The sequence below is a fragment of the Plectropomus leopardus genome, chromosome 5 (genome assembly GCF_008729295.1).
Source record: "Plectropomus leopardus isolate mb chromosome 5, YSFRI_Pleo_2.0, whole genome shotgun sequence".
NCBI lineage: Eukaryota > Metazoa > Chordata > Actinopteri > Perciformes > Serranidae > Plectropomus > Plectropomus leopardus.
This window is the reverse complement of record NC_056467.1, coordinates 8,149,903-8,168,431: the sequence shown is the minus strand read 5'-3', so window position 1 is coordinate 8,168,431 and position 18,529 is coordinate 8,149,903. Positions and strand designations below refer to the sequence as shown.

The 18,529-nt window shown below is 38.4% G+C and overlaps 2 protein-coding genes across 9 annotated transcripts in view; one reads left to right on the top strand and one right to left on the bottom strand.

Annotated features, from left to right (window-relative positions):
* LOC121943293 (rap1 GTPase-activating protein 2-like) overlaps positions 1-12,461 on the top strand; it is a 109,581-nt gene extending 97,120 nt beyond the window's left edge. For all 7 annotated transcript variants that reach the window (XM_042486799.1, XM_042486796.1, XM_042486795.1 and 4 more), the window contains 15 exons: positions 196-249; positions 1,060-1,143; positions 1,252-1,352; positions 1,844-1,973; positions 2,692-2,847; positions 3,124-3,195; positions 4,083-4,169; positions 4,324-4,464; positions 5,601-5,750; positions 6,270-6,382; positions 6,981-7,079; positions 7,225-7,348; positions 9,156-9,258; positions 9,372-9,445; positions 10,276-12,461. In XM_042486799.1, the coding sequence (XP_042342733.1) occupies positions 196-249; positions 1,060-1,143; positions 1,252-1,352; positions 1,844-1,973; positions 2,692-2,847; positions 3,124-3,195; positions 4,083-4,169; positions 4,324-4,464; positions 5,601-5,750; positions 6,270-6,382; positions 6,981-7,079; positions 7,225-7,348; positions 9,156-9,258; positions 9,372-9,445; positions 10,276-10,284 (1,497 nt within the window). In that variant the 3' untranslated portion in view covers positions 10,285-12,461. The remainder of the gene's footprint in view (positions 1-195; positions 250-1,059; positions 1,144-1,251; positions 1,353-1,843; positions 1,974-2,691; positions 2,848-3,123; positions 3,196-4,082; positions 4,170-4,323; positions 4,465-5,600; positions 5,751-6,269; positions 6,383-6,980; positions 7,080-7,224; positions 7,349-9,155; positions 9,259-9,371; positions 9,446-10,275) is intronic.
* LOC121943295 lies at positions 5,680-16,310 on the bottom strand. 2 transcript variants are annotated; one of them, XM_042486803.1, is made up of 6 exons: positions 16,065-16,310; positions 14,850-15,176; positions 14,488-14,739; positions 14,348-14,376; positions 14,092-14,205; positions 5,680-5,748 (listed from the first exon to the last, which is right to left on the bottom strand). In XM_042486803.1, the coding sequence occupies exons 1-5, from the start codon at positions 16,114-16,116 to the stop codon at positions 14,107-14,109; spliced, it is 759 nt and encodes a 252-aa protein (XP_042342737.1). In that variant the 5' UTR covers positions 16,117-16,310; the 3' UTR covers positions 5,680-5,748; positions 14,092-14,106. The 2 variants fall into 2 exon arrangements, with proteins under 2 accessions (XP_042342737.1, XP_042342736.1); XM_042486802.1 differs by lacking the exon at positions 5,680-5,748 and having other exon boundaries at positions 13,581-14,205.
* Positions 16,311-18,529: the final 2,219 nt, after the last annotated feature.

The following is an 18,529-nucleotide window of genomic DNA, read 5'->3' as shown; positions in this document are numbered from 1 at the left end:
GACTTGCATTATTATTTGATATATTAATTAAATACTATTAACGTTGGAGTACAGCTTTCGTGCATAAACTCAAAGGCATGAAATAACCTTTCCCTTTTGTTGCTTGCATGGGTTTATGTTCCACTATATAGTCTATAATGAGATTCCTCTCGCATCATATCAGTCAGTATATTTTGAGTCTTTTTCTTCTTTCAGCTTCTGTGTGATGATGCCACAGGGCTGAAGTTCAACCCGGTCCTGTACCCTCGGGTGAGTTTATCCTAAACTTTCACATCACACCCTCATTATAACCAGTCTGACCTCAGCTCCTCTGGTCTGTCATAAATGTACTTGTTCTCCTGTCTCTGATTCTGAATGACAAAGAGGAACTGTAGGGTCGAAAGTGCTAATGACACATTCGATAATTAACATGTCCTCTATCCCAACTGACCACTGTGGTTCCTACCATCTGATGTGACTCACAGTAGGGTTTTCCAAATTACCAACCCTACTGGTTAAGTTCAGGCAGCAAAATTACTTGGTTAATTCTGGGAAAAGAATTATGCTAATGCCTTGATAAACTTTTCACTTCAGCCCCATTTTCAAACTCTCCTAAACAGAAAAAAGCTCACAACTAATCAAATATTATCCTCACAAGCCCCCTACCTGTCTAACATCTGCCCTGTTCAGTGAGTGCATTATTCAAAAACAACTGATGGCACAAGAGGGCAACAACTTCCTGAAATGGAAGAGGATGGATCTGTTTCTCCTCCTGTGAGCCAGGCGGAGGAGTGTGATGGAGCATGCTTTCAGCCTGTGCCTCAGGGAAGGAAAAAAACCCATCTGAGGCACAATCTGCAAGAGGCAGCGACGAGTTCATAGCCTTCGCTGAGGGCCACGACAGTTCGTTGCATGTCAGCCTTACGTAATCCGGGGCCCAATAAACCTGCCCTGGAGACATGTTGGGGAACATGAAAACATGTTTTTCTAACTACTACAGCAAGTAGAAAGAGTGTTACAAGTTGAGTGAGATAAGTCATGATGGAGAGTAAGTAGGAAATCGTTTTTGTGTATGTACAGGGATCCCAGTTGATAGTGGCTTATGATGAACACGAGGTGAACAACACCTTCAAATTTGGAGTCATCTACCAGAAGTTTGGACAGGTGAGTGGTCATTTTGAACTTGTCAGTGCTATGCAGTTTATCTCTCACACACCATTTTTATTTTATGGTTTCCTGTCCTCTACCTTTCTCACGTGTCCTCCTCTTAAGACATCAGAGGAAGAACTTTTTGGGAACAATGAGGAGACGCCGGCTTTCAAGGAGTTTCTCAGTATCCTTGGCGACAACATTGAACTTCAGGACTTTAAAGGGTAAGAGGAGGAGTAGAGTGAATGAGAAATAAGGAAGTAGAGCTAAGTGCATTAAAGGAAAAAAAGAAAGACAGGTTTCAGTAACAGAAACCAGAGAAAAGGGTCCACAAGGTTCAGAAATATACAACAATAGCATAGAACAGCAGGGTTTAATCACTGAAAACTGAGCAATTTGGCCTCAGTGTGTAACTCAGATGAACTTCTTAGCAACATTCAAGAAAAGAAAGAGCCACATAAAAAGGTAATCAGAGCTTTGTGAACAATTGTCTAGCAGGCTTTTGTCCTTTTGTGTTACACTTGTTACTTTTACTCGGAAAGCTAGTAAAAGTAAGGAGGCTCGCAGTCATAGCTGTTACAGCACACGTTTTGGTTGGCCTTGCAGCTAGTGATGCACAAAATGTGATGACACTGAAATTTAAAACACTTAAATGTAACCTTATCTTATTACTGAAGGTAACACAGAGAATGTGACGTGTTTTTAACTGTGACAGGTTCCGCGGTGGACTGGATGTATCCCACGGACAAACGGGGTCTGAATCTGTCTACACTGTCTTCAGACAGAGAGAGATTATGTTCCATGTGTCAACCAAGCTTCCCTTCACCGAGGGAGACGTCCAGCAGGTACAAGACTTTGATGCTGACTTTATGACTATTAAAGTGCTAGAACACTTAAAAGTCGGACAGACAGACTAAAAAGCACTTTCTACCCCAGAGCAGTTGCACAGTAAAACCGAGCTAAATGATTTTATTGTTCATACATGCCTTAAGCATGACTTGAATGTCAGCAAGATTTTACTTCTGCTGTTTATGAACTGCTTAGACGACTACCTCACTGTCATGATTTATTATCACTGTTGCTTTTTAACTGCACTCTTATGTATATACTTTTTTTGACTTTTGTCTTTTAAATTGCCCTTTTTTACTTCTTGGCACTTTACTATTTCATGTTTTGCACCAGACTGAGTTGCTGTTGATAATTTTGTTGCATATTTACATATAATGAGAACATATAATGAGAATACAGTCTGATTCTGATTCTGTTACACTGCAGGTACAATCGTTTATAAGTATCAATATTAATCTACTCAGATGTGGTTATTGACAGTGTGTTATGCTGTTCTCATTGCTAAATTGGCATTGTGTAGTCTGTGGTTAATTCTCAAATCAAATGTTTGCAATGTGATATGAAGCCAATAAAACCCTCCTTAGAAATGAATTAATCCCTTGTTCATAAATTGTGCTCTTGGGTTTAAAGTTTTCCCTTAGCAGCTACACAACCACAAAACCAAATTTGCTGATCAACTTACAATCTTATGAATTTTCCCCTCTGCTTCTTTAGCTCCAGAGGAAAAGGCACATAGGAAATGACATAGTAGCCGCAGTCTTCCAAGAAGAACCCACGCCATTTGTTCCAGACATGATCGCCTCCAATTTCCTGCACGCTTACGTGCTGGTGCAGGTTGAGAACCCCTGTACAGAGCACACAACATACAAGGTACAAAGCAGGCATGTGTGGTGGCATGGCAGTTCTCTGTAATAACTGTAAATGAGTAAATCAGATGAGTTGTGGGGAGTGTTTGAAGCTGCCAGTGGTTGTTGTCAGTTGGGTACTGGAGAGAAAACAACAAGGTACACAATCAGTCAGTTATCAGTTGCAATGGCAAAGTGTTGGCAAGTTTTCTCAGAAGTTGTTTCATCCTCAGCTTGAAACCAGAGTCCTCCTGGAATACATGCTAATAATGTGTTACTGTTATTTGTTTTATGTCAACAGGTGTCTGTTACAGCAAGGGAGGATGTGCCTCCTTTTGGACCCCCTCTCCCAAACCCAGCTGTCTTTAGAAAGGTGAGAAAAAGAGTTATGATCAATGCAGGATACAAAAAAAAAAACACCTTGACTTGACAAATTCAAAAATGACTTGAAGTTGGTCCAGCTGGGCAGCGGTGGGCGGTGCTTGGTGCATTGCTCAACAATTTCCAACATGCCAGTAAGGTCACAAATGCTCTAATTTTACAGCTAAACAGTATAGCTTATTGACAGCTTCATTAGAGACAGGTTACTTTTGGTGTGCAACAGCAAATTCTATCTAATGTCAGTAGATGCAATAGGAGGTGGAGGGACATGATACCCTCGATTCTCACTTGGGTTATGAAATGAAAAAACTCGGACTATTTTGTACATTGTTTTATCACTACATTTACTGAAGTAATAGATCTGAGTAGGGCTGTACCCGACTCAGAATTATCTTAGTTGAATCAGAATCTGTTTCCGGCTTTAAACATGACTAATAATGTTTTTAAATCAACTAAATCTTTGAATTTCATCACGTGAGCTGATAAACAGCCTGTTAGTATGTTCTCTGACATTCACCTTGTTAATCAATCTTATTGTTCTTCTCTGTGAAACTTACAGATGTTAGTATTAGTTATATACACGTTGCCCCACACCTGAAATATGGAAGAATAAGCAGAATCCAAACTGTCCTTTGCTTTGTTCAAAACACCAATGCATGCGATGAGCAGTATGTGGGGAGACTGAGAGGATTTGAGGCAGATGTGAGGTTGATCTTCTTGATCAGAATCAGTGTACTGCAATAGTATAACCTGTATGGTGCTGATTACAGGTCACCATTTCCTTTCCTCATCTTTACCCCCCACCCCTCCACTTCATCATCTAACTCTACCCCTTTTCTCCCTCTCTTTCTCTCTCTCCCTTTCTGTGTCTCTCTCCAGGGTCCTGAGTTCCGAGACTTCCTGCTGACAAAGCTGATCAATGCTGAAAACGCCTGCTACAAATCCGACAAATTCGCCAAACTAGAGGTGACACACATCCGCGCGACCACGCTCAAACACCACAGCATGCCTGCAATCAAAGCCCAGCTTCTTCCATAACTGTCACCATAATCATTGCCAGCCCGATGTTTTCCTACATGGATATTGTGTGTGTGTGTGGGTGTGTGTGAATTGATTCTAGGGGCGAACGCGAGCTGCGCTGCTGGACAACCTCCATGACGAGCTGCACAGACAGAGCCAGGCCACGCTTGGTCTGAGCCAAGCGGGAGAGGAGGACAAGCTTGAAAACGGGGGACACGGGGGTCTGCTTGAGTCCTTCAAGGTGAACATAAACCTGGACAGAACATATACATGACACCGTGTAATCTTCTCTCAGCTCTGTGACATTTATTTCATCACCGTCATGACAGAGTGTGAAGTTTTTGTGTTGTAGGTCGACTAAATGTCACATCTCTGCAAGATGACTTAAGATGCTAAACCATCAGTGGCTTTATTGCTGCTTTTCTCTATGCTCCAAGATTTTGACATTATACGCCGAGAGTTAGTGTGGGCCTGCGCATTCATATGTGTGTATGTGGGAATGATTGCAAACATTACTGTGCTTATGCATTTGTAAAAGTGTTTCCTTTCACTTAATGTATCTTAATTATCTCTTCCATTTTCTGTCATTTGCTGTCTGTCTCATCACTCACTGTCTCTTCACACTCTTTTGTCCTCAACCAAAGGCTAATTGATGTTAATATTTCCATTAAAATGTGTATTTCCATCTGTGTGTGTGTGAATGTGTGTAAAAGAGAGAGAATGTGTGACTAAAGTGACAATTTGGCTCTCTTACTCTTCACAGGCATTATGGACAGCTACTTTGCACATTCTGCAGTCAGTCCCAGGGGGTGCTGTTCTCATTGCTGTGCTGGCAGTCACTGTGTATTACCTTACTGCATTACTGTAAATTCAACAGAGGATCTCCCCTTTATTAATAAACTTATTGTGTATGACGTTGTTTGTGTTTATGTTTTCAAATTAGCAGTATTAAAAAGAAAAAACATTAAAATTATATAATAGTGTGGGGTTTTTTATTTAAATTTTACTGGCTTACATGTATTATGGGCTTTAAAATTAATAAATCTTGTTATCAATGAACTATATTAATATAAAGTGATTAGTATACTAAAGATTAGTACAGCAGTGTCCATTCATTCTCAACAACTCACTTGGCATCATTCTTGAAGAACTGCGTCCCCTGGTGGTGCTATTGTGCAATAGCATTTATATGTTAATACCTAAAAATTAATTCTACATTTACACTGGAAAAAAAGTACTTTTGTTCAGTACCATTACTTTCCACATCGGTTTTTCCTTGCACACTCTTTCTATCATCAACTTTTTCCTTCACCTGGCTGCTTTGTTCCCTCTCCTCTGTCTCCTCCTCTCATTATCTGTCTCCTCTCACTCCTCCAGAGAGCCATGCGTGTCAGGAGCCACTCCATGGAGACCATGGTGGGGTCTCACCGTCACAGGAGCCCCGGGGTAGGAGGTGGCGTCCCGGCCAGCGTTAGTGGAGGAGGGCTGCCGCAGAGCACAAGCGAATGCACAAAGAGCACCTTCACTGTGAGTAAGAGGGTACAAAGGGGAGGGAGAGAGGGAGAGAGGGAGGGTCACTCAGCATAGAAGGAGGCCTCAAGAAGGGACAACTTGTCCCAGACAGAAAATGGTATTAAAATACTTATATTTTATTTTGTTTTATTATATTTTTATTTGTTTCAGTCATGTTAATGCACAACAATCAGATTTAGATTAAAAAAAACCTCTATGAGCAAAAAGGGGAAGAAAAAAAAATTATTTTACCTTCCCCTTTCTCACACCATAAAAACAAAAGAAATAGATGGTCTGTCAATTATTGTTACTTAACAAACAACACTTGCAGTTAACTCTGTAGAGAAAAAAAATAAACATCTAGAAGAATCGGGAGCCATACATCATAAACAAGGGGACAGATTCCCCCTGATAGCTTAATATAGTCTAATTATTTTCATAATAAGTCAACTTTATTGTCAATTTTACCATGTCTTTGTTCCATTTCTTTAAAGAAAAGGAGAAACTTTTAATTCTTTAATCTATGATCTTCAGCCTCCTGTATTGTCAGCCAAGTCTCCTCTGAAGAGCCCAGTAAAACGGCGTTCAGGCCTCTTCCCCCGTCTCCACTCCAGCACAGACTCCCCATCGGACAAACACACACGCAGGTCGGTTTCACTGTTTTAAAAGTCACTGCATTTCCTGTTTAGTATAGGATGCGACAGATGATGTCACCGATATTTGGCATTTTGCCGATTAGGAGGTGCCATTTTATTTTAATGATTGCCAGTGAATTCTGTAATTAAAAGATGCGAAGAAAATGTCAGCATGGAAAGAACTTTTACTTGAACAGTGAGCTATTTTTATTTTTTTATTTATTTTTACCAGTTCAATTTTCACCTTACTTTATAAATTAAAGTTGCTGGTAACTTGCTGTATGATGCTGAAAGTTTTAGTTTGACCATTTGCTAAAGGCATTTAAACAAAGTTTCATGTTGGTGTTTCTTTTATTCTAAATTCTAAATATTAACAAAAAAATTTTCAGTTTTATTGCAAATTCATATTGGTTTCAAATATCTGTTATCGGGCTTATTAATCACTAATAATCGGTATCGGTATCAACCCTGAAAAACCAATATTGGTCAACCCCTAGTTCGCTTTCATGATTATGTTAAGCCAGATAGCAACATTGTGGGTGTTTTTTTCATACAGCTACCTGGCGTTCAGGAAATGGTGTTGTCATTAATGTGTTTTTTTTGTCTGCAGCGACCACAAGCCTGCAGAGATCTGCCCGCTGTCCCAAGAGGTGAAGTCAGAGACGTCATCTAATCCCAGCTCACCTGAGATCTGCCCCAACAAAGAGAGGTAAGAACAAAACAAGTTCCTGTAGATCATCTCAACACACCTCTAAATTCTGTAAAGGGGAGATGGCTAAAGGCAATGAAGCTGCCTTCTCATTGGTCGGATTTTCTCGCATTTTTAGCTTCTCTGCATCTGTTTTCCTCAACAGGCCATTCATCAAGCTGAAAGAGTGCAGCAGCAGCAGCAGACCAAACATTTCTCGTTCTTCATCTAGCACCAGCAGCTTCAGCAGCACCACGGGAGAAACAGAAGCTCTGGAAGAACTGGAGACGGTGAGTGAAACACCTTTAATGAAGTATAATTAAATCACAGAGTTCTGTCCCACTTTGTTTTGCTGTATTCATCTTTGTGAGCCTGCCCTTACAGGGGGAAATAATTTAGTGTTTGGGTATAAAGTGGAGAGAGCAGAACTGAAAACAGATTCTTGAAAGTGTTAGGTTGTTGGTGGCAGCAAAGCTTTCATGGGTGAAATAGTCTGTAATTACGGAGAGAACTGTCGAATAGAGAGTGTTGAACATCAACACATTGATTATAATGATTACAGCTCCTCTCACTTTCTGTGTATCAGATGACACAGCTTGTCAGTGTTGTTTTAGAGATGCTGTCAAATCGTTCCTACTCTCACAATTCTCCTAGATGGGAATGAGTGTGCACAGCTGCACAGTGTGCTGTTAAAATATGATTATTGAAGGCCAGAGAAAATAGTGGAAGGTGAAGAATTAAAGCACAATCATGATTATCACAAGAGAAGATTAAATAATGTTTTTCTTTCCCTTAAATGACCTTCTCCTTGTTACGTTTTGATTAATTTGAAGGAATAGTTCAACATGAAATTCTGAATATGCTTGATCACTTTCTTGCCTAGAGTTACATATGCACGGTAAATACAAAGTAGCTGTTTATCTAAGCCATTGTGAGGTCAAGAGAAAAAAAATCCTAACTGTTAAATGTTATTGTTCGATTAACCAATATTGTGTGGTGGGACACATATAGTGTATTTTGAAAGTCAAGTCAAGGGCCTTTAAAAACTCTGAGGGCCATAACTGATCCCCAGGCAGGACTTTGGACATGCCTGTCTAAGCCTAACACACAGACTGTCAACAGCTGGTCTGGCTGCCTCTGAAGGTAACAAAATCTGCTTGCCAGCACCCCTAGAGCTCACTAATTAAAATATTATGTTTTGTTTGTTTAATCCACACAAAAACCCAAGTGTAAAACAAGTTGTGGGCATTAACTAACTTGGGAAAACACCTTTAGAAACCTTTGCTTCTGGCCAGGAAAAAGTTACCCCCTGTAAAACAGCACATTTTTATTTTCATGCTTTGGTTTTTGAACATACTAATTACTGAGCTTTTGAGATGCTGATTGAGGGATTTTTTTAAATCTTTGGACATAAGCAGCCAAACTACTGTTTGCTTACTAAGCTGAATTAGCCTAACCAGCTACTGGCTGTACCTTCACAAAAGTGCATACAATTATTTTTTGCAACTCCCACTCTTTTGAACTGTCCCCCTTAACTATTAAAAACACTAAATCAGTTAATAACTCTTAGAAGCTATTTTCTGTCTTTCTATGTTTTTTGTTTCATAAGCACTTTTTTTTAATAATGTTTGTTTTCCTCCCATGCCGTTTTTATGCCCTTACATTACTATTCTCTGTACAATTTTAATGTTTTTTTTCTACTGTTTATTTATGTCATTATTATGTTTCTTCATTTCTTTGTTGTACACCTCATTTTATTTTTAAAAGGCACATTATTAATGAAATTTACTGAGACTACTTACTTGCATGGCTTAAAAACTATAAATAATGACTATGCATCATAACAATTTCTGCCATCTTAAAGTTTAACCTATATTATGCAAATGACTCAACAAAAATAAGCCAGGTTCGGTTGGCTCTTCCTGAAAATCATCCTTTTCAGTTTTACTTCCTGTCTAACGTTTATTGCCTCTAATTTTTCTGACAGGAAGGTTAAAGTCAACTTCAGCAAAATTCTCGATCCACTGAGCCCTTTCAGTTTCTCTCCTCCTTCATCTCTTCCTCCATGTTCAGTTTCTTTGTACTCTAATCCACCAGGCCAGCCATCCCTCTATAGCGTCCTCCTCCGCCTTTAGTCCTTCCCTCAGTATCGACAGCCAGGGATCAGGTACGCCTGTCATCATGTGCCGCAGTCCAACAGGTAAAGAGAATATTCACATTCCACTGTCAGCAGTGACAGAAAGACATCCTCCGTATGATAAATTCATGGGCATTTCCTTCCTGTCTTTTCTCTTTTCTTTCCATATTCTGCAGATGTGAAAAGTAAGACGTCACCGAGGTCAAACTTGAAGTTTCGCTTTGACAAAATGAGCCACTCATCCACAGCTGTAAGTCTCGAAAGGCATGCCTGGTCATAATATTTTAATTAATATCCTTTTAAAGCAATTTTCAAAATACATAGTGTAGATATTTATGATTGAGGATTAGGGCCATGTTGAAGAAAAAAATGTTAGATTTCAAGTCATAATATTATGAGATTAAAGACGTAATGTCGAGAATAAAGTCATAATACTATAAGGAAAAAAAAGTCTGAATTTTATGAAAATAAAGTATTTTTGCAAGAAAAGAGGTAATATATTATAAAAATAAACCTACTGCCAGCACACTCTAAAACAGGCAAAAGCACAGGCAGCCTCCTTGGCAACCGGGGACAATGGTTGCCAAGGAGTTTGCTGGCAATATGTTTATTTCCATAATATAATAATCCCTTTCTGATAAGATTATGACTTTTTTCTCATAAAATTATTACTTTTTTCTTGTAAAATTACAGTTTTATTTTCTTAATATTACAATTTGGTTCTCATAAAATTCCTTTTTTTTCTTGTAAAACTACGACTTTATCCTTGTAAAAGTCCAAGTTTTTTTTCTCATAACATTAAAACTTTATTTTCAAAGTCTCTGTTGTAAATATAGGTTCGAACTTTTTAAAGCAGAAACTAACCTAATATAGTGCAGAAAGCAGTAAAGAAAATAAAGTCACCTGGTGTGTTTTTGATGCTCACTGTCCATCTTACGGACAGCTCATTATCTCCGGATCACTGTAATGTCATTGAAACAGGCAATGTGGTGTAGGGTAATAGGCCCAGAGTGAAAGATGCATGCTGTCAGCCAACACTCTCCTCTAACTGGCCTCTCTGTTCTCTTTCCTCTCTTTCAGTCTGAGTAGCCTTGTGGAATGGAAATATCAGACTTGCACAATAAAGGGAAGGCGCGGGTTGACAGAGCTGCAAAAATGAAGAAATATCACAACCAGAAAATCACTGTAGAACCACTCTCCTACGCCAAGGATAATCTGACAAGATTACCAACTGCACCAGAGTCCCCACACACTATAAACTAACTGACAATACTGTGAGTGTATAGTGCAGAGACGCAGCTGACGTGTTGGCTTTCTTTTTATCCAGCCTTAGGCTACAGAAATTAGTCCGTGTTTTGCCAATGTTTCAAGTTGCTGCTTCTCAGTTGTTAATTATTCACATCAAAGTCTAAGCATGGCTGTAATACTGTGAGTGGAGGCCGAGCGAGACTGCCTCAGCTTTTTCTCAAGCATCTAGTTTAACAGAGAGACACAGGGATCTAGAGGAATGGTAACATGAGACTGTTGCTCTTTATCTAGTCCACTGGTCAGTTGAAAAGACGTCTTTAAGAAGTGTCACACATGCTGATGTTCCCTTTTTGCCTTTGCTCTCGAATGATACGTCTGGCAACAGTTCCTCTTTTGTCTAAAAAAAGTTTGCAGACAAACTCAAACATGCACAGAAACATGATGTAGACTTACAGTAGCAGCACTTTGTAGGTGACAACACTGGGAGTCTCAAATCTCCACCAGATGATCTGAGCTTGTTCTTTGCATATAAAAAACGCCTTTCTAGGGAACACCTTTGATTTTGAGATGCTTTTGTAACTTGGCTAGCTGCTGCATTGTGTGTGCCGCACTATCAACACAACATCACTGAAATTCAGTCGATATCTGACAGCATTTCTGCACATGTAAAGGGTAACTTCAAATCCCTGAATTCAAGTGCTTGGTTAGTGGGAATTAGCTCATAGGGGGCACAGTAAGGGACACTGCCAACACATTTTGCTATAAGCTTATTTTAGCCAAAGCTGCGCCTTACAATCTATCAAAAGCCCTTTTCACCACTGATGCTCTCTCTCTCTCTCTCTCTCTCTCTCTCTCTCTCTCTCTCTCTCTTTCTCTGTCTCTCAGTCTGTCTCTCTGTCTGTCTGTCTGTGTCTCTCACTATGTGAGAGGACAAGAATCTTCTGGATCTGGTTACAGCACAGTTGTGGGTAGCCGATCAACACCCACATTTGCTGAAAATAGACGTTGCACTTACTGAAAACATTTCACCTCCTGATACCTCCCATTGAAGCTTGCTAGCTCCGTGTATCTGTGTCTATGTTCAGTGGAACTTTTGGACAGGAAAAGTCTTGCAGGTTTAAAGTTTCCCAGCATGTGAGCTGATGACGATGACTTGAAAAATAAAGATGCTTCAGGTTAAATGAACCTTTGAACCACACTTTGGCAAAAACACTTTGAATGTGAACTTGGAGCTTTTTTTTTTTTTTTTGATTTGATTTGATTTGATGCTTTGTTAGTTGTTATTACAAAGTCTTTTAGGCCAGTTGCTTACAAGCACAACAGGACATTAGGTCCACTCTAGTACTCAACTATACCCTAGCATTAGCCTGGAGCTGCACAAACTAGAGTTAGCAGGGCAAAGTGGGAGTGTGCTAATGAAGAAAAAGCTTACAGACGCACATACGTGTTTGTGACCAAATAACCAAACTGGAAGGTCTTTGGAAGAATATCTAAACTGTGGAGAGAACCATTCCTGGATGGCTTGATAGTGTGTAAAGTTGTTTCACATCAAACTCAAATCCCAGATGGTGCAGAGGGTCAGTTCACCCAAATTAAAAAATCCCACTTTGTAATTTGTGTGACTTTTTAATTTGCAAGGATGCTGTTATATTCCTTGACCTTATGGAACATAACAGCGTTGACTAAAACACACTGTGCTCACTCAGTGTAGGCCAGTGATTACCTCGAGCATGGGATGCAGGGACAGAAATAACACAAAAGCAGGAAGTTCAGATGTCATTTAGTTCGTAGCAGGTATCACCTCAATGCCCTGCAGCCTTTCCTCTGTTCATATGCTTAATTTATTAAAATGATAACTTCTTTTGCATTGATGTCATGTAAAAATGTAACTGCAGAGTATGCTAATTAATACGGTAAAAAAATGATTAAGGAAATATATTAATTTAAAAGATGTCTAAACATGTATATGTATATTTGGTTATGTAACGTGCCATTGAGAATTTATTCTAAAATAAATTGTTGTATTTTGTGTCATTTATGTGGTATTTCATTTTTTTTTTAATCTCACATAGTAATTGCAGCACAATACAGGGGTGTTTTTATGCCTCTGCACTAGCGACACAGTGAACACAATATTTCAAGATCACCTTTACGGAATTGCTTCAAATTTGGCACAAACGTCCATTTGGACTCAGCAATGCAGTGATTCAATTTCGGTGGTAAAAGGTCAAGGTCACTATGACCTTGCATCTGTCTTATTCTTGTAAACCACACTATCTGAAGAAGGTCTCGAGGGAATTTTCTCAAACGTCCACTTGAACTCAACAATGCACTGATTAGATTTTGGCTGGCGAAGGTCAAGGTCACTATAACCTTGCAACTGTCTCATTTTCGTGAACTTCTTTCAGTCCCTGAAATTTGGCACAGACATCCACATGGATTCAAGAATTAACCGTTTAGATTTTGGTGGTCAAGGGTCAAACTCACTGTGACCTTGAGTCAGTCTTATTCTCATGAACGTCATATCTCAAGAAGGCCTTGAGGGAATTTCCTCTAGTTGGGCACAAATGTCCACTTGGATCTAAAAAATGAACTGATTAGGTTTTTGTGATCAAAGGTCACTGTGACTTCACAAAACAGATTTTTGGCCATAAATTTAAAAATGCATATTCCATTGTAAAATGATGATGTGATTAAATATTATTTTATTTTATTTTACAAGAGGTCAAAGGTCAGCTTCACTGTGACATCATAACATTCTGCAAAGACAATTTTTTTGGCCATTATTTAACGCCACAACTCAGGAACAGAAGGGGAGACATTTGATCAGATACTGAATTGGTGACACTACTCTGGGGTGTCCATCCTGAAAGTATGTCAATTGCATAGATCTTCTGTGTTGCCCAGGGGATGATGTGTGTGAAGCATCGAATATGTAGCTTCTTTTCAGTAACATTAATAACTGAAGCATTGTCTACTCTCATAGCTATATATGAACCTTGAAGGACATGGATGTTAACTGCAATTTGACTGATTGGTGGAGGCATACAGCCAAGAGTCGGTAAATGAATAGTTGTTCATACATAAATATTTTATGACTACATCAGAAACATTGGTAAATAATATTATACTCAGAGTTTGTTTCACATTAACTGCATTTAATGTTTTGCTTTTCCAAACATTAAAAGTGACATCTGTGAAATTTTGCCATAAAGCTGATTTTTTTTCTCTCTGCAGCACCTCAGGCTGGTTCAGCTGGTTGATGCATGCTGCAGTATCTCTCCTCATTATCTGCTCCACTTGCTGTCTATTATGCTACCTGCACATGAAGGATTTTTGGCACTATAAACAGTCATTACTTCCACATCAGAGCATAATCAGGACAGTCCGTAGACATGGATAGCCAAAAGTTACTCTGCTGGATGATTCTGTATCTTGTTTTGTCCTCTGCTTTGATGATTTTTTTTTAAATATGCAGGTTAAATCTTGATCTAAAGAATGTCTTTACAGTGAAATAATAGAACGTCAAAAACGAAGTCATGCAAGCGAGAAGCTCCCAGGTTCTGCAAACCCACATCAAATGTTTCCTGAATTTGTCAAAAGTCAAGCAAGTTGTACATGATAGATCCTCAGAAGATGATTTTTCACCTGCTTTGACTGCAGTCAGGAAAATCTGAGGGATGAGTACTCAGTGGACTGGTCAGGTGCTCTGGTGGCTCTCTGCTGTCTCAGTGCATCCTGGGAAATGTCTGCATACACCACCTGCAACATCATGAATGAAAAATGAAGCTCATACAAGGGCATATGCATGGACTGCAGACTTCTGCATGGCTAGTCAAGGGAAACAGACTATACTGGGGACAATGCAAAGGCCATCCTGTCTGGAAACAGGATGTTAACCCACCTCAGCTTTCTGCCGCGACTTGGGGGTGGCTGCAGAATACAAAAAAAATAATGAAAGACCAGTCAGTGAATAGAGCTGTTTTGGTACTGCTACGGTAACTTTGTATCTGTGTAAAAGACCACTAAGTAAGAAAGAGATACCTTTGTGAGAGGGAATGCTCTGTTTTTGGGGTACAGGCATGGGCTGTATAGGGCATCGAGGTGGAGGCTGTGGAGCCGAGCATTGTTCGTCTCTATATACAGCTGCATGATGAGTGGACCAGGACCTGGGAACTGGCTGAGACTTGACCTTTGAACTCAGACAACAAGCCAACCCCAGAATGATGGGAAGGCAAAGAAAAGCACTGGCACAGACCAGAACCCTGTGTAACGTACTCCTCGGAAAGGTGACAGCTGGGGCAGGACACAAACAATATAATTAGATTTTTCTGTTTAAAAAAACAAAAAATAAGGTAATCCTGTTACATACTGTGTGTATAATAATGATATATAATTCTACATACCTGCAGTGACGTTAATATACTTAAAATTTCCCTGCTCATTGTCACCTTTACCCCATTTTACATTGCATCCATAGGAACCTTCATCTAATTTGCTGACTTTCACAAAATCCAAAATTAGTTTAGTTTCATTGTCTGAGAGTTTCACATTGGAAAGAGTGTGCCTCACACCTAAATTTTCTTGTGTTGAATTGCTCCGAGTCCAGTTTCCCTCCCAGTGCCTTCCACAGTGCCGAACCACACAGAATAGAGACAGACTGCCCCCTGCTGGGACATGTAATGTCTCACGTTCTGCCAGAACAGCCTGGCTGCATTCTTCAGCACCGAGACCTAAAAAAAGGGAACCGGTTGATAACAGTGCGTTGCATGGATAGCTAAAGGTTGAAATGTCATGTTGTGAAATGGTGTCTGCCGCTAATTCGACATATATTACCAGGAAGTCATTTCTGAGAATTATTGCAAGGTGCTATGACCACATTAAGTGTTGAGTAATAAAGATTATGGAGTAATTTTATTACATATAACAAACAACCTTGAACAAATGGCTATAACAGCATGATACCATCATATGTTTGTAAGTCTATATATTAAATTATATCAAAACTATTTTGTTAACAACTTTGCAGTATTATTACAGTACAGTATTACAGTACAGTATAGTATTAGTACAGTATTATTACAACAGTATTATTTAGATAGCTTAAGAGGCTGCAGACCCCCACACACGTGCATCTGACCACTTTTTCAAAAGACATACACTCAAGGGCGTAGGTTTTGTTTTATCGTATGAAACAGGAGGGTTGGAGTCCTCCGCCAGAAAATTTTGAGTTTAAATATCTTTAATTTTGTCAATAATATATCTTCTATTTAAAATAAAAGATTTTAATGTCAAAATGGAATCAGTGATATCAACATAATGAGAAACCTTAAAGTTTAACAAATATTTCATATAGATCATGATTGTGATTATCATATTAAATGGGAGTGAGTTTCTCCAAAAATGGGCACATCGAATATCAACAATAAGTTTCAACATTTATTTTAAAAGATCTTACAGATTCTAAGTTAGCCTCACTTAAGTTATTAAATCAAGTTAGGTAAATTCAAAATCAAGATGGTGTGGTATCAACATAATGTTTGGGAAAGGTTTCCCTTATTTGTAATCAGAATTTTAAAAAGACTTCACATTCACAAATTAACAAAAAAATTCTTACTTACCAGTGTGAAGAAGACAGAGACAGCTGATGACACTGAGGAAAAGGCAGTACATGTCTGACTGTAACAGTCAGTGTAGTTTCTCTGTTCAGATTAAGCCATGGCTCGTGTGGAAGGCTGTGGGAGAAGTGCTTACTCAAATTGTCGTCAGTTGCTGGCAGTGCATCAGCTTGCTCTTTCTCTCACTTTCTTTTCCTATTCTCAATAATTTGAAAGGGTTTCCTTTATGCTGCTGCTGCTCTTGTCCAGAGGGCGATAAAGGAAGGAAGTTAAACTTAACACACACTCACACACAGAGGCTAACAAATTACAGGAAAGCAATGACCTCAGAATATACACTTTCCAACAGGAAAGGGGCCAGTTTAAAGAGACAGCATTATAGAGAGAGGAAAACCAAGCGACATCACCACTAACTTCTTTCTTTGTTTGCATAGTCAATCTGTAATTAGTGACAGGCTTTATTTAGCCTACACCTTTACCTATCAGATGGTTGATGTGTTGCATGGTCACCCTGATGGAGGCACACACGTTGAAATACATGACTCTCACAATCATCTTATTTTTCATGAAATACTTTTTCCATACATGTCCTCTTTAATGACCTCTTTCTTTGTACATCACTTGTGTAGTGGGTTATGGCTGGAAAGTTGTATAACCCTTAAACCAGCATCCAAACTGCCTTTCCAAATACTTGGCAAAACCTGATTTCATTTTATACAGATGTTTTTATACAATATATTTTAGTATTTTGATTATACTATAATTCGAATCAATTCTATTTTTATTATGTTATATTAAATATTTGTTTTTTTCTACCTTATATTTAAACAGATTTTATGACAAGATTCATCATAATTTGTATTTATTTTTATTTGCTTATTTTTAGATTTATGTGTTTGTTCATTGGTCTATTTTATGAGGTTACTTTTATTATCATATTTTTATTGTATTACTATTACTACTATTATATTAGATTACTACCGTCTATGATGTTGTATAATTTTTTGCAAAGCCATTTCTCAGTGTGACGGTTAAAGAGATAAAATATCTGGAGTTATTAATTAGCTGTGAGTAGTCAACACTGATGACTTCCTTTATACTGAACACACAGAGAAAAGTTTTGAGAATTCACTTTCTTCATACTGGGCATTCCCAGCAACAACAAACTGATTTTCAGTAGAAGGTTTTCTTTCAAAATAAAAGCTACTTGCCACCCAGAGAAAAACATATTAAATAACCTGTTTTTTCTTGCTGTATTCATTCCTCGCGTACATACTCGGCATTGAAGGATTCCCTCTCCCTCATGTAGTTCCATTGTAAGTGATGGGTTTGGCGTAAGTGGACTGGGACTATATGCCGCTTACAAAAAATTGCAAATCGTGGTTTTATTTTGTACACACAACCGGAAGTTTCATACGCAATTATTCTGTCAAGTGGACGCGCTCGTTTAATGTTGCGCCGTGCACTCCTCACCACGTGACGTGTGAGACTAGTAAGGGAAGTGAGAACAGTGATACCTCTCCTGGTTAAAAATTATGGGTGCAAATTATGATGGCTGGAATATTATTTTACAAAAAGCAGCATGAATTCGACGATAGTATGTCAGAGGTTAAATTTAGGTTACTTTCACAGCAGAAGTCATTTGGCCTAATCATAAATAGTTTACTTTGATGAGAGATTTGGAAAGGCATATGGTCACCAAACTATTTTTAGGGTAATTGTTTCTCAGCTGCACATATATGGAAGCACAAAATGCTGCTGGAAAACACAACAAATAAATAAATAAACAAATAAATTTTGTGTATGTAAGTATGTGTTGTAGGTCTTTTTGTAACTAGAATGAAAGAAATCTACTGTGTATACACACACACACACACACACACACACACACACACACACACAGACCTTTTGAAGTTCATCAGCTTGACAAAGGATCAATTAACTAAATTAATCAACTGTTAAATTACATAATTAATTGAATTAATCATTTTGATTGACTTAAAGGATTGTCCGCTCTACTTAAATTCATAAAGACACTAAATTGACACACTTGTACTAGTTTGTCTTTTAATATATCTTTTGATTTATTCTTTCATTCTGTCTGGATCCTGTTAAATTCTATTATTGGTATTATTATTTCTGTGTTTACTGCTAATATTCTTTGAATATTTACTCTTAATGGTACGGTTGCTGTTGTTATTTTTTTTTGTAATTTTTCTCTCAGAGCAAAGCTTACATTTTGGGGGTGGGGGCTTTTGTGGTGGAATTGTACATAGCAGTGATTAATGAACATAATAATAATAATAATAATAATAATAATAATAATAATAATAATAATAATAATAATAATCTTTATTTGCATAGCACCTTTCATACAAAAGACGAACAGCGACAAAGAGATTACATCCACCAAGAGCTTCACATTTTACATTAAAAAAAAAAGAATAAGATTTTATATTATATCATGA